Source organism: Budorcas taxicolor, chromosome 15 (assembly GCF_023091745.1).
Source record: "Budorcas taxicolor isolate Tak-1 chromosome 15, Takin1.1, whole genome shotgun sequence".
NCBI lineage: Eukaryota > Metazoa > Chordata > Mammalia > Artiodactyla > Bovidae > Budorcas > Budorcas taxicolor.
The window spans coordinates 7,709,993-7,736,885 of NC_068924.1; the positions used below are offsets into that span (position 1 = coordinate 7,709,993).

General features: G+C 40.8%; 1 protein-coding gene across 1 annotated transcript in view; it reads right to left on the reverse strand.

Annotated features, from left to right (window-relative positions):
- Positions 1-26,893, reverse strand: part of ARHGAP42 (Rho GTPase activating protein 42) — a 340,908-nt gene that overhangs the window by 211,078 nt on the left and 102,937 nt on the right. The window contains exon 3 of the mRNA XM_052652801.1: positions 600-661. Coding sequence (XP_052508761.1) covers positions 600-661 — 62 coding nt within the window. The remainder of the gene's footprint in view (positions 1-599; positions 662-26,893) is intronic.

Below are 26,893 nucleotides of genomic sequence, written 5' to 3' on the forward strand. Positions count from 1 at the left end.
CTTTGAACACAATGGGTACAAAACTATCTTTGTGATTTGCATTCTTAATACATTTATATTAGTGATAAATGTATTCCTAATAACTATGCTCTGATACTGTTTATTAATTAATCTGTCAAAGTAGAAAGTTTTCCCACTCTTCCCAGTCAAGCACAATCTTCCGAGCCTTCAAGACCCAATTCAAACGTCACCTTTTCAGAAAGTCTCCTGATAACACCCTGGCAAAGATAGTTGCTTCTTCTGAGAACTATCTTTAATGCTTGTAATGTGTCTTCACTACAACACTAAGGTTATTTAGCAGACTGCTCAGTTAGAATGGGTTTCTTATTGGCAGTTTATTCAATACTTTTAATTTTCAGAACAATTAAATGGAAAGTAAAATGAATGAAATTTATATCTGCTGGCCAAATAAAACAAAAAGAAATGGTACATCTTATTAGCAATATTTGATCATCATACCTACAACCCTTTTCTGTAATATTCAGTACGTGTATCATATTATAAAATGAGTTATGGCTGAGTGTAATTCAGAAAGCCTGTTCTTCTTTTCAATATGTCCAAAAAAAGCTTTATTCTTAAGAAATGGGGAAGAGACTTACCAGTCTTCTCCTTTCTTCTTCTACTGCGATAAGTAGTCTTGCGAATTCTTTTAGTGACTGAGCTATTTAAAAGATAAATTAAAAAAAAAAAAAGGCATTAACCTCTTTACATTGCCAGTATCTAACTGCACAAGAATAAACATTACAATAAAGATACTCATAAATTTGTATATATTCTGTGGTTTTATGTTTCTATAAGCACAAGACAGTATATACAATGGATTTCAATGACTAAAAGTTATAGATAAGAAATAGCTACAAACTGAAGCTTAGCACATATCAAGTATAATATTTTTTCTTCATAAGCACTAGGGGAATATAGTTTATAAATTTAATAAATCAAATATACACATAAACAAAAGTATAATATTGAAATCACTCCTAAATAAAATTTTTACAAATAATTTATTTTTTACAAACAAATTAATAAATTTTAATAAATTATTTGTAAAAATAATGCTTCATCTATAAGAAGCAATAAATCCAGTTCTATTTGGATGTATTATAAGTCGTGAAAGTGAGTAAAAGCCACTCGGTCATGTCTGACTCTTTGCGACTCCATGGACTATACAGTCCACGGAATTCTCCAGGCCAGAATACTGGAGTGGGTAGCCTTTCCCTTCTCCAGGAGATCTTCCCAACCCAAGGATCAAACCCAGGTCTCCCGTATTGCAGGCGGATCCTTTACCAACTGAGCTTTCAGGGAAGCTCACTGTACTTAGTAGCAGCTAGTAATGCAAAGTCTTCCAATGACTTCTTTCTAGAAGCTCAACACATATAAATACTTAGAAATGGATTCTGTATTCTGTCTCGCTGTATTATTCTCATATCCAAGGTACTTTAGACCTTCAGTATTCAGAGTGGTCAGAGGATGACCAGCATCAGTACTTTGGGAGCTTGTTAGAGATATAGACGCTCAGACCTCATCCCAGATCCCCAGGTGATCCCTTTATACATTAAAGTTGAGAAACATTACTTTAGAAAACTATCTGAAACTGTATTGCTGTCATTTGCAAAGTATTCAGAAACTATGGAAGGACAAAGAAATTTAAAAAGTGATAACAGTATATTCTTTAAAAATGCACAGTGCTGTGAAAGATGAATTCATCCACATTACCATGAATTATTAAGTAAAGTCAGAATGTTTGGAGTACAAAACTAACAAAAGAAATAGTGAATGCAAATTTTGTTTTGATTTAGGCTAGATCCTTCCCATCTATGTCTTCATTCTTTAGGCTCCCACCTCTTTCTTCATCCACACTAACAGTGAAAATACTGTGAGACCAGAAGTTTAGTAATTCTGGCATAAAGTCTACAATAAAGGCAGGTGAGTAGTGATAATAAATCAAGAGTCTCATCAACAAAACTTATTGAATGCTTATAAGAATGCTTTCTATTCAAGAATTTAAAATTACAAACTTGGATTTTTTTCTTTCTCTTTTCTCAGAATTACTAGGTTTACATTAACTAAACTGGTTTGAAATGCTACCCCTATGATAACTTCACACTGTATTTTATTCAGTTACCAAGACAGATTAATCTGATAAACATATGAATGGCCTTAGAATTAAGTGTAACTTTTTTAAGTGTTTAGAAAATGTGATTTTAATTTCTGTAAAAATAGCTTTTAATATTATAATACAATATAACCCAGTTTTGACAACAATAAGCTGAAGAGAAAAACATTTTATTAATACAAATAGATGATTTTAACTGGTGTGTGCAATAACATATTATATTTTTGTAACTTCAGTAAAAAACAAACAAAAAGTATCCAAACACCACCTGGCAACTATCTACTGCCAACTGAAGATCTGTCGAAGAATCTGGAAAAACAAGCCCCATGAAAGTTTGGATGGTGAAAGGTAATGTTATTATGCCTACAGAGAAGGAAGCCAAGAGACACTGGAGACAGCAGGCACTCCTGAGGTGAGAGGACAAGAGAAGATATAGAGAGTGGTTCAAAGTCTGAAAAGGACTTTTAACCCTGTATTTTTAACTCAATGTCTCCCAAACTTTTTAATAAGTATCAAAAAAAATATAAAAACAAAGATCCTTACCCTCATATGCTTCTTTTTATCAAAAGCTATTGGGTTAACACACTCTATTGAAACATGGGAATAAAACAAGAGCAAAGGATATGAATTCTAGCAAAAAAAGGCAGATGAATTCTCAGGACAATACAAAGCTATTCCAGAACAATAGTGCCAAACTTCCAGAGGCTTTTGTCTACACTGGAGCAAGAGGTTAGAAGCTCCAGGAAAGATCTCCAGAGAAAGAAAACAAAGAACTGATCAATATCCTGACACATCTAAATACAATGAGAAGAAATTTACATTCCTTTAAAAAAAAAAAAGAAAGAAAGAAAACTCAAAGGCAATTATAGTCAGAGGTCAAAAATGTTCAGTGGGAAACATTCTGGAAAGCTCCAAAGCTTGAATTTGCTACATGCAATGGCACCCCACTCCAGTACTCTTGCCTGGGAAATCCCATGGACGGAGGAGCCTGATAGGCTGCAGTCCATGGGGTCACTAAGAGTGGGACATGACTGAGTGACTTCACTTTCACTTTTCACTTTCATGCATTGGAGAAGGAAATGGCAACCCACTCCAGTGTTCTTGCCTGGAGAATCCCAGGGACGGTGGAGCCTGGTGGGCTGCCGTCTATGGGGTCGCACAGAGTCGGACACGACTGAAGCGACTTAGCAGCAGCAGCAGCAAATATTTACACAGCATTTACACTGTATTAGGCAGTATAAGGAACATACAGATGATTTAATATAGTATGGGATGGTATGCACAGGTTATATGCAAATACTATAAGATTTTACATAAAGGACTTGAGCAGTCAGGGAGTCTGGAATCCAGGGGTACCGGAACCAATCCCCTCCAAATATCAAGGAGCAACTGTATTGACTCCCGGGAAAGCAAAGTGATACAGCTAACACTATCAAAATAGTTCAAATAACAGAGTTGTGAGTAATATGTACTAACTCACTGAAATATAAACACTGACAGAGTCATTAAGAACAGGATACCACAAAAACTGGTTAAAACCAACTAACTCCAAGAAGGCGGAAGATTTAGCTTTCAGGAGACCCTGTGCCTCATTATACATGCATTGTAGTGAATTAGCATGCTAAGTGACACACCCACAGGTGCCATGACAGTTCTGAAGCCAAAAAGCGAGCAGTGGCCCCATTCCTGGAAAGCTCCACGCCCTTCCCCAAACAGTTAGAGTAATCCTGCCCCTTGTTAGCCTACGAAATTACCCAGCCTTATAAAACTAACCACTCCACATTTTGGGTCAATCTTGCCTTCTGAAACAGACCACATTCCGCCTGTGGAGTGTACATCTCTCAAAGTAAATGTGCTTTCACTTAATTAAGGCTTGCTCTTGAAATTTTTCCTGATGGAAGCCAAGGACCCTCACTGGGCAGCCCATCCCAGGGACCTGTCCAAGACCTGGGGCATGACCATCTTCCAGCACCCCATTCTCCTGCAATAGTCCTTCCTTCTCCATTTCTACCAGTGGCAGGGACTGGTAGAAATGGAGATTGCTCATTTTTGTTAAGCTAAAAATAAATCTGTAATTTCTCAAACAAAATTGCATATAAAAATGCCTTACTTCCCTACTAGCCAACACCACAAGAGGGCACAGACCATGTATTATTAATTTTCTCAAAGGGTTAAATAAATATCTAGCACACTGAAGCCTATCAGCAGGTATTTTTGAAACACATGAGACAATAACTTAATGTTAGACTGGCAGGGGTACACCGTGTGTGTATTAGTTGCTCAGGCGTGTCCAACTCTATGAACCCCATCGACTGTGGCCACCAGGCTCCTCTATCCATAGGATTCCCCAGGCAAGGATACTGGAGTGGATCGCCACGCTGGCTTCCAGGAGATCTTCCCAACCCGGGGACTGAATCCAAGGCTCCTGCATTGCAGGCAGACTCTTCATCATCTGAGCCACCCGTGATATACCAGAAACTCCCAATTGGTCAACCCAGAAAACGTTCACCACCCCATATAGCATGCCCTAGTAGTCCTGGGGTGTGTTTCAGGATGATGAACTCAGAAGTCCAAAGGCTTCCCCAAGGTAACTACTACTCAAAAATTGTGGAGTTGTCTTAAATCAGATTTTGGTTACAAAAATCTGCCCTCAGTGCAGAAGATCTGGGTTCAGGTCTTGCCTGGAGAACTCCATGGAGAGACGAGCCTGGCGAGCTCCAGTTCATGGGGTCACAAGGAGTCAGACATCACTGAGTGACTCACACACACAGACACACACACACACAGACACACACACAGACACACACACACAGAAACTCAAGTTCTCGGTTTCCTGTTACATTTCTACATCCAAACTTAATGATGCCGTTTTATACTTTATTTGAGTGGTTTTCTGGTCTGCTTCCCTTATAAATACTATTTATAGACTCAGTACAATAACAGTGGATTATAATGAGAAAGTAGGAAGAGAAATCTTAACTTGCAAAAGCACACACATGTTTGGCTCCTCACAACAAAAACTACTCGCCTTCCAGCAGTTTTCTGTGTCTGCCTCAATTTGACAATAACTTCTGCTCCCTCTTTTTTTTCGGTTGATTTTTCCAGGGAAATGACTTCATAAAAATTAAACTAAGATTTTTCTCTTTAAAGATTACAGTCCTAGTTCTATAAAATCAAACTGTTTCTTGGTCCAAATGAAGCTTTCAGGTTCACCTTTTGTTCTGTAAGACAATGAACAGCCCAGGAATACTAAATATTAGTAATTTATTTCATGAATTAGGGGCAGTGGCCAACCAATTTTTAAATCTATATCTAATGTTTTCCCTAAATCTTTAGATTTATAATGCTGAAGTATCACATTAGCAGTTTACTAAGCACAATATACCACAGAATAAAAACAGGAATTAACAATCCTATAAGGCAAGAATAAAACAATTCAAAGTATTATCATGTAAACTGGGTTTTAGGAGAAGGGGCTAATGGATAGCCACTCACTTGCCTGCCCCATTCTGAAAGTCTAACAGGTACCTCTGACACAAATCAGGCAGATCCAAGCTGCTCAGGGTACCCCAGCAACAATCTAGAGATCAGAAGCCAGTTATTAGAATCTCCAATGCATGGGACCCACAAACGCCTTAAGCAATCATGAAAACAAACCTTCTCCACCAGGCCCTGGGCACAGCACATATACAAAATGACTCTTCCAACACTCATCACAGGGTCTTATACAAAATGGCTACTGATTTTTTAACTGCTTGAGCCACTGTTTTCTAAAATTTTGCTTAAGCAAAATCTGAAAATATTTTTTATTACATGCAAATTTCTGATACCCAAGTATTTTCTCTTATAATAAATTACTTGTGATGCTCCATATTTTATTAATTTTATATCTGCATAAATAAAAAACACTGCATTATCTGATTTAGGAGGTTCAAACTAACACTGAATATAACAGCAGGTCCTGTGATGCAGTGGTAAAGAATCCGCTTGCCAATGCAGAAGACTCAAGAGACTTGGATTCAGTCACTGGGTTGGGAAGATCCTCTTAAGGAAATGCAACCCACTCCAGTATTCTTGCCTGGGAAATCCCATGGTGAGAGGAGCCTGGCAGGCTACAGTCCATGGGGTAGCAAAGAGTCAGACATAACTGACCAACTGAGCACACACACCTGCAATTATAGATTCTGACCATACCGAGGTGGTATGACAGGAGTTTGATTTAGTGAGAGTAATATTCCAAAAACAATACTTAATACACAGTGAGCTTTCGATAGAAGGATTTAAGGAAACATTCCCACCAGCTATTTTCTCTGTAAGGAGAAACATACCAACTTATTCTAGGCTTCATAAAATATTATGAAAAGAATAGGCCAGAGACTGAAAAATTATGTTAGCTATTCACATTCTTGCCACCTGCATGAAGCTTTCCTGGCTGTATTCACCAGTAATAATCTTTCCCCTTCCTGACCATCTGGACTATGAGATTACTGGAAAGCAATCAAAATATAGCTTTATATATAAAATTTAACTTTCAAAAAATTACTGAGGTCAAGAACACTGCTATAGGTTTCCTTTTTATCTCTACAATGTGATATTGAAAAAACACTTTTGGAACAAAAGAAATCTATTACTCAGATGCATTTATGACAGTCCCAGGAGCATAAACATTCACAAAGATAACAGCTGAATTATACCTAGATGGTGAAGAAGTGTGATAATGGCTTCTATATTTACTAATACCGTAAATTCTGAAACATTTATGAAGTATCTAAAATACCTATTTCCTAACATTCTTTTCAAGAAGCTTAAATTCATCCTACTGTTTTCAACTGTGGAAAATCTGTTCAGAGTCTGAGAGTAAGAATGAGTGAGAATAAAGAAAATTAGTCCTTGTTCATTGTTGATATAAACTCTACTACCTTAAAAACTAAGCATTATATTCTATTAAATATTTCAACAACTTAACAGGTTGGGCCTTACAGATTTCACAACCAGAAGAAATGAAGAATATCTCTCCTGCATCTAATCAACATTTATATTATAGTCAGACAAGGATGTGCTAAGTATTTCTCCTAGGAGCCTTTCCTCAAACCTAAACAACATAAACATATACTCAAAAACAACAACAACAACAAAAAACAAACAAACAACAGATCACAAATTCAGTGACATACAGAATTATGTCCACAACACATTTTTCTCACTTTATTAGAATGAGCAAATCACTTATGAAGTTCAGATATGCTGATGAATAGAGGGAACTGGGTTAACAGTAGGATTTAGACTTGGATAAACCAAAAGGAAAACATGAAAACCTGTAAAAGTCTATAAAAGTCAGACTGAACCAATGCAACCACATTTTATAATCCAGATGATGCCCTTGACTTTTATATTTAGGTGTGAGTGGGTTCTGTCAAGCTTTTTCTCTGGGACTGACTTTTCATGGAAAATAGTAGCAAGGCAGTAAAACATCAGTACTGAACTGAGGTTGTGAGCCAAAGCTGGTGAATCCATCATATCCTTCTGGGCCACATGGAGAAAAATTAGAGCAGAATCAACCTAGATAGCCAAGGGACCCCAGCACTACACAAGCATGCAATGATCTAACAGGGTATCACATCAGCAGTTCACAGCTGGAACTCCCACTGAGGGAGTTTTCATTGTCTAAACACTAAAAAGATCAAAGGTAGCATACTGGCTGAAGTATCCAATAGAAAGTTTTCTTGGTTCAGGAACAATTTAACCCATAACCAGAGCAGCCAGCATGGTCAGTCTGTGGTATGTCTGAATAATAAATACTGTGTCTGCAAAACGGACAGAGTGATATAAAAAATGACAATTCTCCCAAACAGATATTGTAAGTTTTTGGTAACAATTAATATCCCTACTGATGGGCTGTCCACTCTGTCTGCAATACTGGCATTATTTGCAACCACAAACTCTAGCTATTCTTTTCTGAAAGCCGCACATCAAATAAGATTTTTCCACTCCATTTGTGGCTTCAAGCTCCATGGATGCCTAGTTGCAAAGTCAATAAATTGCTTCCCAAACCAACAGAAAAAAAGTCACAGGCCCGCTGTGGAATTCTGGCAGGTCACAATAATAAACACCAGTGCTCAGAGCAACTGATCTTTTTTCTAGTGCTTCACAGGCCTGTGGAAACCAAGGTCTCACAAGCACATTTAGTTCTCTTTGAGGTAATTGAACTGGGTTATCCACAATGTCCCCAGGTTACTGTTTTCTTTAATTGCCAAATACATCAAAAAGCAAGATTAACCTTGAAAACAAGCCCCTTTAAATTAATTTAAACATGCATATAAATTCTTTTAACAATATACCCTACCAATGCGTCCTTCTGTAGCATTGAATTCAAGTGAATTAGGCTTCAGTAAATATGAGATGTATCAAGTTAGAAGAGCATCAGTTCAGTTCAGTCGCTCAGTCGTGTCTGACTCTTTGCAACCCCATGAATCGCAGCACGCCAGGCCTCCTTGTCCATCACCATCTCCCGAAGTTCACTCAAACTCACATCCATCAAGTCAGTGATGCCATCCAGCCATCTCATCCTCTGTTATCCCCTTCTCCTCCTGCCCCCAATCCCTCCCTGCATCAGTCTTTTCCAATGAGTCAAGTCTTTGCATGAGGTGGCCAAAGTACTGGAGTTTCAGCTTTAGCATCAGTCCTTCCAAAGAAGACCCAGGGCTGATCTCCTTTAGAATGGACTGGTTGGATCTCCTTGCAGTCCAAGGGACTCTCAGGAGTCTTCTCCAACACCACAGATCAAAAGCATCAATTCTTCAAGGCTCACCTTTCTTCACAGTCCAACTCTCGCATCCATACATGACCACCGGAAAAACCATAGCCTTGACTAGACAAGATATTTGTTGGCAAAGTAATGTCTCTGTTTTTGAATATGCTATCTACGTTGGTCATACCTTTTCTTCCAAGGAGTAAGTGTCTTTTAATTTCATGGCTGCAGTCATCATCTGCAGTGATTTTGGAGCCCAAAAAAATAAAGTCTGACACTGTTTCTACTGTTTCCCCATCTATTTCCCATGAAGTGATGGGACCAGATGCCATGATCTTCATTTTCTGAGTGTTGAGCTTTAAGTCAACTTTTTCACTCTCCTCTTTCACTTTCATCAAGGGGCTCTTTAGTTCCTCTTCACTTTCTGCCATAAGGGTGGTGTCATCCGCATATCTGAGGTTATTGATATTTCTCCCGGCAATCTTGATTCCAGCTTGTGCTTCTTCCAGCCCAGAGTTTCTCATGATGTACTCTGCATAGAAGTTAAATAAGCAAGCTGACAAAATACAGCCTTGATGTACTCTTTTTCCTATTTGGAACCAGTCTGATGTTCCATGTCCAGTTCTAACTGTTGCTTCCTGACCTGCATATAGGTTTCTCAAGAGGCAGGTCAGGTGGTCTGGTATTCCCATCTCTCTCAGAATTTTCCACAGTTTATTGTGATCCACAGAGTCAAAGGCTTTGGCATAGTATAAAGCAGAAATAGATGTTTTTCTGGAACACTCTTGCTTTTTCCATGATTCAGCAGATGTTGGCAATTTGATCTCTGGTTCCTCTGCCTTTTCTAAAACCAGCTTGAACATCTGGAAGCCTGGCTTGGAGAATTTTGAGCATTACTTTACTAGCATGTGAGATGAGTGCAATTGTGCGGTAGTTTGAGCATTCTTTGGCATTGCCTTTCTTTGGGATTGGAATGAAAACTGACCTTTTCCAGTCCTGTGGCCACGGCTGAGTTTTCCAAATTTGCTGGCATATTGAGTGCAGCACTTTCACAGCATCATCTTTCGGGATTGAAATAGCTCAACTGGAATTCCATCTCCTCCAGTAGCTTTGTTCATAGTGATGCTTTCTAAGGCCCACTTGACTTCACATTCCAGGATGTCTGGCTCTAGGTGAGTGATCACACCATCATGATTATCTGGGTCATGAAGCTCTTTTTTGTACAGTTCTTCTGTGTATTCTTGCCACCTCTTAATATCTTCTGCTTCATAGTAGCTATTATCTTAGTAATAAGAAATTACTATCACGGCATAATTTTCTAAGTACATATTAAAGAACAGGGAGAAATACAGAGCCTGCAAATGAAAACAGTTATAAAATTAAACTTTTATCTAGTTGACCAGGGACTCTGCACAGAGTTAGGAGCTGCCTTGTCCCTGCCTCTTCACTTGCTCCATTCTTCCATCAACTGAGCTATCAGCCATCTGGGCAGTACTCGGATGCCAATGAAAATGCCAAACAGGCTCAAGGGCAAAATCCTCACTTTGGAATCCACTGGCTTAATATCAAGTGATTGCTTCCTGCTTTCTCATGTTCCTGTTGATCCTCTAAGAGTACTCAGATTTTTGCAGGGGTTATAACCCATAATACAGTCTCCTTTTAAATTCCCAACTCCTGATCCTAGCGCCTCCGTCCACACTTGGCTTCACGCATTCCTCGGGTCCCCAGGCACTAACCTCTGGTAGACTTTGATTGATCAATATGGGTCACAACATTAACTGCCACTGCACCTTTGGGCTGAGATTCAAAACTTGTGGCCAAACTGTTAACCTTTCACTCTTTTCTGGTCTAACCAGATACACAGTCTGGCTTCTCTTTTCCTCACTGGTTTAACAACTAGACTGAAAAGAACTGTATTTCCTGTAAAATAGGGGCTTCACCCACAAACGAAAGCTACTGCTGCTACTACTGTTATAGAGTGTTAAGATGACGACTAAAATACAGGAGAATTATGATGCCAAGATGAAAGTCACAGTGGATGCACAGGAATAATTCTAGACTATAGGTCTAGTGATTTTCCTTCATACAGTCTCTCTGAACAGGAACAGGACTTTTTAGTAAGATCTGCTTTAAAACTGTCAAACTACCAGGAGCTTGAGAATTCTAATATTTTCTCTCTATACAGACAGATAGATGATGTAGATATATAGACAGGGTTTGTTATTTCATTTGTTATTTCATATAACAAGATATAAAGTAACTAACAACATTTAGATATAAAGCAAATAATAATTAGATATAAAGTAAATAATAATTCACATAAGCCCAAGTTTTGGCAAATAAATACATACAAATATAGAAAGGCAGCCTTTCACTTTTACACAATTTCAAAATTTGATTCCAGCTGCTTTCTCTCACAACTTCATCACACTACTATCACACTACTCATTTCTTCAAATTAATTTCATCTGATTCCTAGTTAAGATTTTTTTTTTTAAACTAGAGACAGTAAACACTGTTGTGCATAACATGGTCTGTAAGTCACACATATTCATTTAGTTTTCTTTCCAGGCACACGTTAGTTAAAAAACGAAGAACTGTGCAATTCTGATGTTACTTTGTTTTAGCTCTTGTTTTGTGGTGTTTGACCTGTTTCCCAAAGCCAAAACAACTCGCAATTCAGAAAGCATTTTCCTAAGATGTAGACCACTCCCATTTTTGGAGCACCTCTTCTGAGAGGTAGAGATGCTACATAAACTGGGTCATTGGATGGAGCTAATGACGGGCAGAGCTGAACTCAATGATATGAGGTATGGAAGTAAGCATTATCTTCATTTTGCACACGAGGAAAGGGGCAATCAGCAGGCGTAGTTTGCCCGATGATATCACAGTTAGTAAGTGGAGAAGCAAGTATTCAGTTTTGACTGTTTGATTCCAAAGTCTGTTCTCCTTCAGCAAATCATTATTGCCAAAGGAGGTAGGTGGATAAAAGGTAGTGCCAGCCTACTACCCAGCCATATTACAGGAAATAACAGGCTTATCATCTCTAAAGGCAAACAGAGCCAGAGCTATTTGTGCTCAGAGGATAATCAGGCGCCAAGTATCCTGGCTTAAAGGGAACAGTCAGTAACTTGCTGCTGACAAACAAGCACTTACACCAAGTACCCCCTCCAATCCTTACTGCCGTCAGGAACTGACCTCCTAACACTGCTTCACATTCCATAAAGCCTCGAGCACCCCCATCCTCCTCCTCTGCACCCAAACCTCCTGCCACCACCTACTGAAGCTTCAGAAATCTGCGTCCTCATCCAGTATGCAACCTCCCTCTTCCACAACCTCTTAACCCCCAATGACCTTCTCGCTTCTGTCATTTACACACCCACAAGAACACGAAGAGGTCAAGCCATCTAACCCCTCTGCTTCCTGGCAGTCTTTTTCTTCAACTCTAGTTTACTCCTAATCTTATTTCCCACAGTGGCTATCTAAGAAGAATGTTCTCCTTTCTCAAGAACCCAGCCCAAACTTCCCTCGCTCACACCAGATGGCCTGGCCTCCTGCTTCTCTGATCAACACTGTCTCCATTCATCCTCCTCAACTTGCCTGTCTCAGAGGAGGGGCCATCTTCCTCTCGAAAGTTTACAGCTCTCCATCAAGCCTCCGGTCTCACCCATTTCCATCTACAGCTATACTTTTCTGTATCCCTATCTCTGATTTCCCCACCATCACCCTTCTCTCCTCACAAGCTATTTTTCCTTCTCCTACTCCCAAACCGACTCCAGCTGAAGCCCATTCTCACGAAGGAGAAAGAGCTGGAAGACACGGCTGGGGAAACAGGAGACTGGGTACCCACACCAGCATGGTGCACGGCTATTTCATCCTCAAAACACCCTAGGAGGCACTCACAACTAAAACTCCCAGATCTTTTACAGCCATTCTCCTGTTTTTTGAATATTAAGCAGACATATCCAGGTTAAATAGTATGCAAGGTCATGGACCTAATGACTTGCAGAGCTGAAATTTAAATTCAGATTAGCTCACCTGAAACTTACACAGTGTCCCTCTACTCGAGTCAGAGTCCCACAACACCACCTCACTGTTCTAAATTTAACAAATCCAATTATACATCCTCGGAATTTCCATTAGGAATTTTGTCTGAATCTCAAAACTTAACTTGTACCAAAACTTAACTCATAATTCTGCTCCACCCCCAGGAACACTCAGTTCAGTTCAGTCGCTCAGTCGTGTCCAACTCTTTGTGACCCCATGAATCGCAGCAAGCCAGGCCTCCCTGTCCATCACCAACTCCCGGAGTTCACTCAGACTCACATCCGTTGAGTCCGTGATGCCATCCAGCCATCTCATCCTGGGTCATCCCCTTCTCCTCCTGCCCTCAATCCCTCCCAGCGTCAGAGTCTTTTTCAATGAGTCAACTCTTCGTATGAGGTGGCCAAAGTACTGGAGCTTCAGCTTTAGCATCACTCCTTCCAAAGAAATCCCAGGGCTGATCGCCTTCAGAATGGACTGGTTGGATCTCCTTGCAGTCCAAGGGACTCTCAAGAGTCTTCTCCAACACTACAGTTCAAACACATCAATTCTTCGGCGCTCAGCCTTCTTCACAGTCCAAATCTCACATCCATGCATGACCAGAGGAAAAACCATAGCCTTGATTAGACGGACCTTACTCGGCAAAGTAATGTCTCTGCTTTTTGAATATACTATCTACGTTGGTCATAACTTTTCTTCCAAGGAGTAAGCATCTTTTAACTTCATGGCTGCAGTCACCATCTGCAGTGATTTTGGAGCCCAAAAAAATAAAGTCTGACACTGTTTCTACTGTTTCCCCATCTATTTCCCATGAAGTGATGGGACCAGATGCCATGATCTTTGTTTTCTGAATGTTGAGCTTTAAGCCAACTTTTTCACTCTCCTCTTTCACTTTCATCAAGAGGCTTTTTACTTCCTCTTCACTTTCTGCCATAAGGGTGGTGTCATCTGCATATCTGAGGTTATTGATATTTCCCCCGGCAATCTTGATTCCAGCTTGTGTTTCTTCCAGTCCAGCGTTTCTCATGATGTACTCTGCATAGAAGTTAAATAAGCAGGATGACAATATACAGCCTTGACGTACTCCTTTTCCTATTTGGAACCAGTCTGTTGTTCAATGTCCAGTTCTAACTGTTGCTTCCTGACCTGCATACAGATTTCTCAAGAGGAAGGTTAGGTGGTCTGGTATTCCCATCTCTTTCAGAATTTTCCACAGTTTATTATGATCCACACAGTCAAAGGCTTTGGCATAGTCAATAAAGCAGAAATAGATGTTTTTCTGGAACTCTCTTGCTTTTTCCATGATCCAGCAGATGTTGGCAATTTGATCTCTGGTTCCTCTGCCTTTTCTAAAACCAGCTTACACATCAGGGAGTTCACGGTTCACGTATTGCTGAAGCCTGGCTTGGAGACTTTTGAGCATTACTTTACTAGCATGTGAGATGAGTGCAATTGTGTGGTAGTGTGAGCATTCTTTGGCATTGCCCTTCTTTGGGATTGGAATGAAAACTGACCTTTTCCGGTCCTGTGGCCACTGCTGAGTTTTCCAAATTTGCTGGCATACTGAGTGCAGCACTTTCACAGCATCATCTTTCAGGATTTGAAATAGCTCAACTGGAATTCCATCACCTCCACTAGCTTTGTTCGTAGTGATGCTTTCTAAGGCCCACTTGGCTTCACATTCCAAGAGCCAAGATGTCTGGCTCTAGATTAGTGATCACATCATCGTGATTATCTGGGTCATGAAGATCTTTTTGGTACAGTTCTTCTGTGTATTCTTGCCACCTCTTCTTAATATAGTCTGCTTCTGTTAGGTCCAGACCATTTCTGTCCTTTATCAAGCCTATCTTTGCATGAAATGTTCCCTTGGTATCTCTAATTTTCTTGAAGAGATCTCTAGTCTTTCCCATTCTGTTCTTTTCCTCTATTTCTTTGCACTGATCGCTGAAGAAGGCTTTCTTATCTCTTCTTGCTATTCTTTGGAAGTCTGCATTCAGATGCTTGTATCTTTCCTTTTCTCCTTTGCTTTTCACCTCTCTTCTTTTCACAGCTATTTGTGAGGCCTCCCAGACAGCCATTTTGCTTTTTTGCGTTTCTTTTCCATGGGGATGGTCTTGATCCCTGTTTCCTGTACAATGTCATGAACCTCATTCCATAGTTCATCAGGCACTCTATCTATCAGATCTAGGCCCTTAAATCTATTTCTCACATCCACTGTATAATCATAAGGGATTTGATTTAGGTCATATCTGAATGATCTAGCAATTTGCCCTACTTTCTTCAGGAACACTGGCCACATATAAATATATAAATGGACACAACTCTCCTGTAATTCCAGTGATGGGTTATCCTCAGTCCTTCCTGCCACACATTCCATCACCAAAGGCTGCTGCTCTCTATCCTCTACGCTTCCCCAAACCCATGTAAGGGAACCACTTCATCTCTGCAGTGCTACTACAACAGCCTAGTTACTGGTTTTCTAGCTCCTACAGCTCCAACTCACCATATGCACTAATGGTCAGAATAAACTTCCTAAAGTGCACCTTTGATTATGTCATTTTCCAACTCAAAAGCTGATTGAGTGAACCAAGTCCAAAGTGCTGAGGCTTCAAAAGATTTGAGGCTTCCATGACACGGCCATACCAAGTACCTTTCCAATTATATTACCCTGAGATGTCACTACTTCTAATTTCTAACTTAGGAGTTTGAAACTACTAACATTCCTACAGTATCCCACTTCCATGTCTTTCCTTTAATACACATATCCTAAACTGTCCCTTACCTAGACATTAGGACCCAGTTCAAACATCACCTTCTTTCTGAGCATCTTCTGATGTCCCTTTTTCCAGCTCTGGGGATCTCACAGCATTTCTGTTACTATTATACCTAAAGCACTCAGCACATTCTCTTGAGTATTACACTGATTGTATCACAAAGCTATTTTTAGACCCCCTTCTATTTTCTAAGCTTAATAAGGATATAGGAAGATCCTATTCATGTTTGTATGTACCAGAGAAGGTTCTTCACATTCAGAAATACTTTTAGTAGGGAATTTTAAAGAATCCAACATCTATTTGAACACAAACTAAGTCACATCTTACATGTGATTTTAATTTGAAAAGCTGATTGTGTTCTTCATACCCAAGAAATCTGCACAGCATCTACACTAGCCCATGAACACTGTCTCTCATTCTAAAATAGATAGGCAGTTAGATAGATATTTTGCCTGCATAAACCAAAACTTTTTTTAGCTTTTGAAGGAAAATGGAGCAACAAATGACCAGGTTTCCCCACAAACACATGGCTTCTATGGCCCCAGTGGCTCCAATGGCAAAATGCTGAATGCTGGTCATCAGGGGTCTGGTGACCCATGGAACACACCTCTGGAACAGACGTCTTCCCAGGTTTAGTACCTTCCCCAGCTGTGCTTCCCTCCCTCGGTATAAAGCACACATATATTGTTTAGAGTAGTGGTTTCCACAGGCTATGTAAAACACTAAGTATCTCCATAAAATGAAAGGCTCCTGAACTCTCAACCCAGGGGATTCTACCCAGTTCACATCTGGGGGTGAAGCTCAAGAATCAACATTTTAAGGCTCCCCATAGGTGACTCTGATGGAAGGCAGCTGACCATTGTTGACTTTGGTGGGTTGGGGGAGGAAGGCATGCTTTGGATGAGGAATTAAAGCAGTATATACATACGTATGTGTGTGTGTAATTTTTTAAACTGAGGTTTGTAACACTGTCCTTGAGAGCAGATCTGTACTTTCAACGGCAGAAGTAGACTCATAGCCCTCATTGTTCTGGAGGACACACACACTATGTCTGAGTCCTAAGACTCGGGAAGGCCCCAAGCCTCCTCTCCCTACAGCCCTCCAACCATGGCTCAGCACCCATCCTGAATTCTCCCAATGACTAGGAGATTGCTCCGGATTAGCTCTTGTCCCAGACACATAGTGCTTGATAACTATCCAGTGTGAGCTTTTCTTTCCTTTACAGGCCTGTTATTTAACTGCTTTCTTGCCTTCTTCCTCCCTCAACCCAAATCTGTGTCCATTGCTCCTTGTTGTCCCTGCCTTTTGTCAGTGAGTTTTCCATTAGTCTCTGAGTGCCCATGCCCTGCCTTCTAAATCACTTATTTCAGATAGAGTCTTCAGGACTGTTGCTTGTCTGGTCCAAACCTCTTATGTCAGAACTAAACTGTAACTTTTATGATTTCATTCACATTTAGAAAGGTTCTCTCCTGGTCTATTAAAAAATGCTGATGAAAGCAATTTCTGACTCAACTCTGAACTGGCCAAGACTTCCGTGCTATAATTTATCACATATACACAGTCCAGAATTAACCTCTTATAAAGGCAGCTTCAATCAAGCCTGAAATGTCTCCTGAGAACATGCAAACTAAACTTGAGACTATGTGGCTAAGCCCTCTGTGATATTCTCTGGAAACCAATCCTTGTACTCTGATTAGGAAGGCGCCTTTATGTCTTTTGCACCAATTGGTTCAAATCTATAAACAGGTTAATGCTCACATGGTCATGCACATTTTATCGATCACACAGGGAATGGAGGGTAAAATGAGGTTCATTTTATAGGCAGTTTACAGTAAAATCACTATATTAAAATTAGGTACCTGTATATTAAAAATACTGAAGAAAACTTTTAAGCAATCGCCTTTCTTTTTTTATCTCTACAGCACTTATGGTCAAACTCAATATATGATAAAGTTACATATTTTATCATCTAACTCCTCCAACAAACGGCAAACCCATTAGGGTGGGGATGTTTTCTTTTTCTCTTTTGCACATTGATGGGTCTCCAGTGCCCAAACAGTGTCTAACAAATCACACGTGCTTTACTGAACGAATGGAGAAGTAAACTAACAGTCAAAGTGCATTACCTAGGAGCCAGGCAATCAAATTTCTAATACCTGTGTGACTTTATAAAATCATTTCGCCTAAGTCAACATGAAAAGATCCTGATGCTGGGAAAGACTGAGGGCAGGAGGAGAAGGGGACGACGGAAGATGAGATGGTTGGATGGCATCAGCGACTCAATGGACATGGGTTTGGGTGGACTCCAGGAGTTGGTGATGGACAGGGAGGCCTGGTGTGCTGTGGTTCATGGGGTCGCAAAGAGTCAGACACGACTGAGTGACTGAACTGAACTGAAATCAACATGACCAGATTTAGCTCTCATATTCTCCAAGGTCTTTTTCTACTCTAACATACGAAGCTTGGGATTCTAAGAAACTAAGCTAACATTGCTGTTAGAAGTAGTGTTTTCTGAAAAATTTTTTTAAAAAAAGGTAATAAAAATAGCTTGTGCAACTTCCCACTCTCACATGTACATAAAGAAACTACAAGAATCATCCTAGAACTAAAGAAATGAAGCTCCCAAATAGAAAAATATAAACTACTCCACACTAAGAAGATAATTGTGACACAATATTGTCTTCAAAAGCTGTTTTCAAAGTGGATATAGAATTTACACAGTGGATAAACTCTATTAAGCAAAGCAGAAATTTAACCAACAAAAGTGCAAATTATGCACCTACCATACACATGGGCCATGGCTTACCTTTCTGATACCTGATATTTACCAACATGCAATAAAACATATTTCTGTTATTATGCAAAGAATTATGATGAAAATTTCATCAAGAGTATGCCTTCCTTCAGACTTAAAAGTATAAACTAATCATATGGTTCCAAGGTCACTTTACCAAGGCCATTCTATTCATACTTAAAATAAAAGAAATATACTCCAAAGGTAGTTCTGTGATTCAGTGCAAGTGCATTAAAACAAACCAACCAAGTACTCACATTGTTAAGGTCTAAAGCCAAGCTTCCCATGCCCTATCTTTGTTACCGAGTCCAAAGTCTCTCTGCTTGCTGCAAGACAGGCCAATAAACTGGAAACGAAGTAATGGGGCAAGGGATAATGACTTTATTTAGAAAGTCAGCAGACCGACAAGATGGTAGACTGGGATCAAAAAGTGATCTTATCCGGGTTAGGATGCCAGTATCTTTTATACAAAAGAGAGGGAAGGAGGTAAGGAAGAAAAGTAAAAAGGGCGTTAACAGTGCAAATATGTCCTGGAATAGGCAGACTTGGAATAGGGATGTGTTAAGCTCTTCTTTCTCACAGCCTTTCAGCAGCGGACAGGGCCAAGCTAGTTCCCTGAACAAAGGCACGTCACCATTCAGGCAGAGGGGCACGGTTCCCCGAGGTTGAACGTTATGTATCAGTTCAGTTCAGTCTCTCAATCGTGTCCTACTCCTTGCAACCCCGTGAATCGCAGCGCACCAGGCTTCCCTGTCAGTCACCAACTCCCGGAGTTCACTCAGACTCACGTCCATTGAGTCCACGATGCCATTCATCCATCTCATCCTCGGTCGTCCCCTTCTCCTCCTGCCCCCAATCCCTCCCAGCATGAGTCTCTTCCAATGAGTCAACTCTTAGCATGAGGTGGCCAAAGGACTGGTGTTTCAACTTTGGCATCATTCCTTCCAAAGAAATCCCAGGGCTGATCTCCTTCAGAATGGACTGGTTGGATCTCCTTGCAGCCCAAGGGACTCTCAAGAGTCCTCTCCAACATCACAGTTCAAACTCATCAATTCTTCAGCGCTCAGCCTTCTTCACAGTCCAACTCTCACATCCATATGTGACTACTGGAAAAACCACAGCCTTGACTAGACAGACCTTAGTCAGCAAAGTAATGTCTCTGCTTTTGAATATGCTATCTAGGTTGGTCATAACTTTTCTTCCAAGGAGTAAGCGTCTTTTAACTTCATGGCTATAATCACCATCTGCAGTGATTTTGGAGCCCCCCAAAATAAAAGTCTGACACTGTTTCCACTGTTTCCCCATCTATTTCCCATGAAGTGATGGGACCGGATGCCATGATCTTCATTTTCTGAATGTTGAGCTTTAAGCCAACTTTTTCACTCTTCTCTTTCACTTTCCTCAAGAGTCTTTTTACTTCGTCTTCACTTTGTGCCATAAGGGTGGTGTCATCTGCATATCTGAGGTTATTGATATTTCTCCCAGCAATCTTGATTCCAGATTGTGTTTCTTCCAGTCCAACATTTCTCAGGATGTATTCTGCATATATGTTAAATAAGCAGGATGACAATATACAGCCTTGACGTACTCCTTTTCCTATTTGGAACCAGTCTGTTGTTCCATGTCCAGTTCTAACTGTTGCTTCCTGACCTGCATACAGGTTTCTCCAGAAGTAGGTCAGGTGGTCTGGTATTCCCATCTCTTTCAGAATCTTCCACAGTTTATTGTGATCCACACAGTCAAAGGCTTTGGCATAGTCAATAAAGCAGAAATACATGTTTTTCTGGAACACTCTTGCTTTTTCCATGATCCAGCGGATGTTGGCAATTTGATCTCTGGTTATTCTGCCTTTTCTAAATCCAGCTGGAACATCAGGAAGTTCACGGTTCACGTATTGCTGAAGCCTGGCTTGGAGACTTTTGAGCATTACTTTACTAGCATGTGAGATGAGTGCAATTGTGCGGTAGTTTGAGCATTCTTTGGCATTGCCTTTCTTTGGGATTGGAGTGAAAACTGACCTTTTCCAGTCCTGTGGCCACTGCTGAGGTTTCCAAATTTGCTGGCATATTGAGTGCAGCACTTTCACAGCATCATCTTTCAGGATTTGAAATAGCTCCACTGGAATTCCATCACCTCTACTACCTTTGTTCGTAGTGATGCTTTCTAAGGCCCACTTGACTTCACTTTCCAGGATGTCTGGCTCTAGGTGAGTGATCACACCATCGTGATTGTCCGGGTCATGAAGATCTTTTTTGTATAGTTCTTCTGTGTATTCTTGCCACCTCTTCTTAATATCTTCTGCTTCTGTTACGTCCAGACCATTTCTGTCCTTTATCAAGCCCTTGCATGAAATGTTCCCTTGGTACCTCTAATTTTCTTGAGATCTCTAGTCTTTCCCATTCTGTTCTTTTCCTCTAGTTCTTTGCATTGATCGCTGAAGAAGGCTTTCTTATCTCTTCTTGCTATTCTTTGGAAGTCTGCATTCAGATGCTTATATCTTTCCTTTTCTTTTTCGCTTTTCGCTTCTCTTCTTTTCACAGCTATTAGTAAGGCCTCCCCAGACAGCCATTTTGCTTTCTTTCATTTATTTTCCATGGGGATGGTCTTGATCCCTGTCTCCTGTACAATGTCACGAACCTCAGTCCATAGTTCATCAGGCACTCTATCAGATCTAGGCCCTTAAGTCTATTTCTCACATCCACTGTATAATCATAAGGGATTTGATTTAGGTCATACCTGAATGGTCTAGTGGTTTTCCCCACTTTCTTCAATTTCAGTCTAAACTTGGTAATAAGGAGTTCATGATCTGAGCCACAGTCAGCTCCTGCTCTTCTTTTCGTTGACGGTATAGAGCTTCTCCACCTATGGCTGCAAAGAATATAATCAATCTGATTTCGGTGTTGACCTTCTGGTGATGTCCATGCGTGGAGTCTTCTCTTGTGTTGTTGGAAGAAGGTGTTTGCTATGACCAGTGCATTTTCTTGGCAACACTCTCTTAGTCTTTGCCCTGCTTCATTCCGCATTCCAAGGCCAAATTTGCCTGTTACTCCAGGTGTTTCTTGACTTCCTACTTTTGCATTCCAGTCCCCTATAAGGAAAAGGACATCTTTTTTGGGTGTTAGTTCTAAAAGGTCTTGTAGGTCTTCATAGACTCATTCAACTTCAGCTTCTTCAGCATTACTGGTTGGGGCATAGACTTGGATTACCGTGATATTGAATGGTTTGCCTTGGAGATGAACAGAGATCATTCTATCGTTTTTGAGATTGCATCCAAGTACTGCATTTCAGACTCTTTTGTTGACCATGATGGCTACTCCATTTCTTCTGAGGGATTCCTGCCTGCAGTAGTAGATATAATGGTCATCAGAGTGAAATTCACCCATTCCAGTCCATTTTAGTTCACTGATTCCTAGAATGTCGACGTTCACTCTTGCCATCTCTTGTTTGACCACTTCCAATTTGCCTTGGTTCATGGACCTGACATTCCAGGTTCCTATGCAATATTGCTCTTTACAGCATCAGACCTTGCTTCTATCACCAGTCACATCCACAACTGGGTACTGTTTTTGCTTTGGCTCCATCCCTTCATTCTTTCTGAAGTTATTTCTCCACTGATCTCCAGTAGCATACTGGGCACCTACTGACCTGGGGAGTTCCTCTTTCAGTATCCTATCATTTTGTCTTTTCATACTGTTCATGGCCGGGAGGAGCGACCCCAGGTCCAAGGAGCAGTGGCTGTGCAGGAGACCCTACGGGAGCCATCCCACATTGAAGGTCAGGAAGGGCAGTGGTAGGAGATACTCTTCATCCAAGGTAAAGAACAGCAGCTGCGCCTTGCTTGAGCAGCCGTGAAGAGATACCCCACGCCCAAGGTAAGAGAAACCCAAGTAAGATGATAGGTGTTGCAAGAGGGCATCAGAGGGCAGACACACTGAAACCGTAGTCACAGAAAACTAGTCAATCTAATCACACTAGTACCACAGCCTTGTCTAACTCAATGAAACTAAGCCATACCCCCGGGGCAACCCAAAACGGGCGGGTCATGGTGGAGAGGTCTGACAGAATGTGGTCTACTGGAGAAGGGAATGGCAAACCACTCAGTATTCTTGCCTTGAGAACATTATGTATAGACACCATAATAAAAGCAACAGGAAGCAACAAGGAGTCATAATTTCTTCTTCCCTGTAACATTTTCTCCTGTGCATAAACCCAGAGAAATGGCCAGGTACAACACTGTAAGAAAGTTCTGGGGCAGCCTTCTTCAATGTTCCATAAGGCAGTCAGAGTAATTTTTTTAAATACAAATACAGTGTCATTTCTCCGATTAATGCCAATCAATGGCCTCCTAGCTCTTGTCTACCTGCCCATAACCTTCAAAAAAACACAACCTTTTCCCCCCCTTGGCTGTCTCCTTTCCTTCCCTACACCTTCATTCATCCCTTTGCTAGATTTAAAGTGTTCATCCTATTCCCCTTTAGCTACTTTAAGACTGATTTAAACATCACTTTTCTAAAATGGTTTTCCTTCATCTTACTACTCACCTAACCAGACTTCAGTTCAATTCAGTCACTAAGTCATGTCCAACTCTTCACAACCTCATGGACTGCAGCACACCAGGCCTCCCTGTTCATCACCAACTCTCAGAGCTTGCTCAAACTCAAGTCCATCAAGTCAGTGATGCCGTACAACCATCTCATCCTCTGTCGTCCCCTTCTCCACCACCTTCAATCTTTCTCAGCATCAGGGTCTTTTCCAAGGAGTCAGTTCTTCTCATCAAGTGGCCAAAGTATTGGAGCATCAGATCAGTCCTTCCAATGAATATTCAGGACTGATTTCCTTTAGGATTGACTGGTTTGATCTCCTTGCACTCCAAGGGACTTTCAAAAGTCTCCTCCAACACCACAGTTCAAAAGCATCAATTCTTTGGCACCCAGCTTTCTTTATAGTCCAACTCTCACATCCATACATGACTACTGGAAAAACCATAGCCTTGACTAGATGGACCTTAGTCGGCAAAGTAATGTCTCTGCTTTTGAATATACTATCTAGGTTGGTCATAACTTTTCTTCCAAGTAGCAAGCATCTTTTAACTTCATGGCTGCAGTCACCATCTGCAGTGATTTTGGAGCCCAAGAAAATAAAGTCTCTCACTGATTCCACTGTTTCCCCAACTATTCACCATGAAGTGATGGCACTGATGTCATAATCTTAGTTTTTGAATGTTGAGTTTCAAGGCAGCTTTTTCACTCTCCTCTTTCACTTTCATCAAGAGGCTTTTTACTTCCTCTTCACTTTCTGCCATAAGGGTGGTGTCATCTGCATATCTGAGGTTATTGATATTTCCCCCGGCAATCTTGATTCCAGCTTGTGTTTCTTCCAGTCCAGCGTTTCTCATGATGTACTCTGCATAGAAGTTAAATAAGCAGGATGACAATATACAGCCTTGACGTACTCCTTTTCCTATTTGGAACCAGTCTGTTGTTCAATGTCCAGTTCTAACTGTTGCTTCCTGACCTGCATACAGATTTCTCAAGAGGAAGGTTAGGTGGTCTGGTATTCCCATCTCTTTCAGAATTTTCCACAGTTTATTATGATCCACACAGTCAAAGGCTTTGGCATAGTCAATAAAGCAGAAATAGATGTTTTTCTGGAACTCTCTTGCTTTTTCCATGATCCAGCAGATGTTGGCAATTTGATCTCTGGTTCCTCTGCCTTTTCTAAAACCAGCTTACACATCAGGGAGTTCACGGTTCACGTATTGCTGAAGCCTGGCTTGGAGACTTTTGAGCATTACTTTACTAGCATGTGAGATGAGTGCAATTGTGTGGTAGTGTGAGCATTCTTTGGCATTGCCCTTCTTTGGGATTGGAATGAAAACTGACCTTTTCCGGTCCTGTGGCCACTGCTGAGTTTTCCAAATTTGCTGGCATACTGAGTGCAGCACTTTCACAGCATCATCTTTCAGGATTTGAAATAGCTCAACTGGAATTCCATCACCTCCACTAGCTTTGTTCGTAGTGATGCTTTCTAAGGCCCACTTGGCTTCACATTCCAAGAGCCAAGATGTCTGGCTCTAGATTAGTGATCACATCATCGTGATTATCTGGGTCATGAAGATCTTTTTGGTACAGTTCTTCTGTGTATTCTTGCCACCTCTTCTTAATATAGTCTGCTTCTGTTAGGTCCAGACCATTTCTGTCCTTTATCAAGCCTATCTTTGCATGAAATGTTCCCTTGGTATCTCTAATTTTCTTGAAGAGATCTCTAGTCTTTCCCATTCTGTTCTTTTCCTCTATTTCTTTGCACTGATCGCTGAAGAAGGCTTTCTTATCTCTTCTTGCTATTCTTTGGAAGTCTGCATTCAGATGCTTGTATCTTTCCTTTTCTCCTTTGCTTTTCACCTCTCTTCTTTTCACAGCTATTTGTGAGGCCTCCCAGACAGCCATTTTGCTTTTTTGCGTTTCTTTTCCATGGGGATGGTCTTGATCCCTGTTTCCTGTACAATGTCATGAACCTCATTCCATAGTTCATCAGGCACTCTATCTATCAGATCTAGGCCCTTAAATCTATTTCTCACATCCACTGTATAATCATAAGGGATTTGATTTAGGTCATATCTGAATGATCTAGCAATTTGCCCTACTTTCTTCAGGAACACTGGCCACATATAAATATATAAATGGACACAACTCTCCTGTAATTCCAGTGATGGGTTATCCTCAGTCCTTCCTGCCACACATTCCATCACCAAAGGCTGCTGCTCTCTATCCTCTACGCTTCCCCAAACCCATGTAAGGGAACCACTTCATCTCTGCAGTGCTACTACAACAGCCTAGTTACTGGTTTTCTAGCTCCTACAGCTCCAACTCACCATATGCACTAATGGTCAGAATAAACTTCCTAAAGTGCACCTTTGATTATGTCATTTTCCAACTCAAAAGCTGATTGAGTGAACCAAGTCCAAAGTGCTGAGGCTTCAAAAGATTTGAGGCTTCCATGACACGGCCATACCAAGTACCTTTCCAATTATATTACCCTGAGATGTCACTACTTCTAATTTCTAACTTAGGAGTTTGAAACTACTAACATTCCTACAGTATCCCACTTCCATGTCTTTCCTTTAATACACATATCCTAAACTGTCCCTTACCTAGACATTAGGACCCAGTTCAAACATCACCTTCTTTCTGAGCATCTTCTGATGTCCCTTTTTCCAGCTCTGGGGATCTCACAGCATTTCTGTTACTATTATACCTAAAGCACTCAGCACATTCTCTTGAGTATTACACTGATTGTATCACAAAGCTATTTTTAGACCCCCTTCTATTTTCTAAGCTTAATAAGGATATAGGAAGATCCTATTCATGTTTGTATGTACCAGAGAAGGTTCTTCACATTCAGAAATACTTTTAGTAGGGAATTTTAAAGAATCCAACATCTATTTGAACACAAACTAAGTCACATCTTACATGTGATTTTAATTTGAAAAGCTGATTGTGTTCTTCATACCCAAGAAATCTGCACAGCATCTACACTAGCCCATGAACACTGTCTCTCATTCTAAAATAGATAGGCAGTTAGATAGATATTTTGCCTGCATAAACCAAAACTTTTTTTAGCTTTTGAAGGAAAATGGAGCAACAAATGACCAGGTTTCCCCACAAACACATGGCTTCTATGGCCCCAGTGGCTCCAATGGCAAAATGCTGAATGCTGGTCATCAGGGGTCTGGTGACCCATGGAACACACCTCTGGAACAGACGTCTTCCCAGGTTTAGTACCTTCCCCAGCTGTGCTTCCCTCCCTCGGTATAAAGCACACATATATTGTTTAGAGTAGTGGTTTCCACAGGCTATGTAAAACACTAAGTATCTCCATAAAATGAAAGGCTCCTGAACTCTCAACCCAGGGGATTCTACCCAGTTCACATCTGGGGGTGAAGCTCAAGAATCAACATTTTAAGGCTCCCCATAGGTGACTCTGATGGAAGGCAGCTGACCATTGTTGACTTTGGTGGGTTGGGGGAGGAAGGCATGCTTTGGATGAGGAATTAAAGCAGTATATACATACGTATGTGTGTGTGTAATTTTTTAAACTGAGGTTTGTAACACTGTCCTTGAGAGCAGATCTGTACTTTCAACGGCAGAAGTAGACTCATAGCCCTCATTGTTCTGGAGGACACACACACTATGTCTGAGTCCTAAGACTCGGGAAGGCCCCAAGCCTCCTCTCCCTACAGCCCTCCAACCATGGCTCAGCACCCATCCTGAATTCTCCCAATGACTAGGAGATTGCTCCGGATTAGCTCTTGTCCCAGACACATAGTGCTTGATAACTATCCAGTGTGAGCTTTTCTTTCCTTTACAGGCCTGTTATTTAACTGCTTTCTTGCCTTCTTCCTCCCTCAACCCAAATCT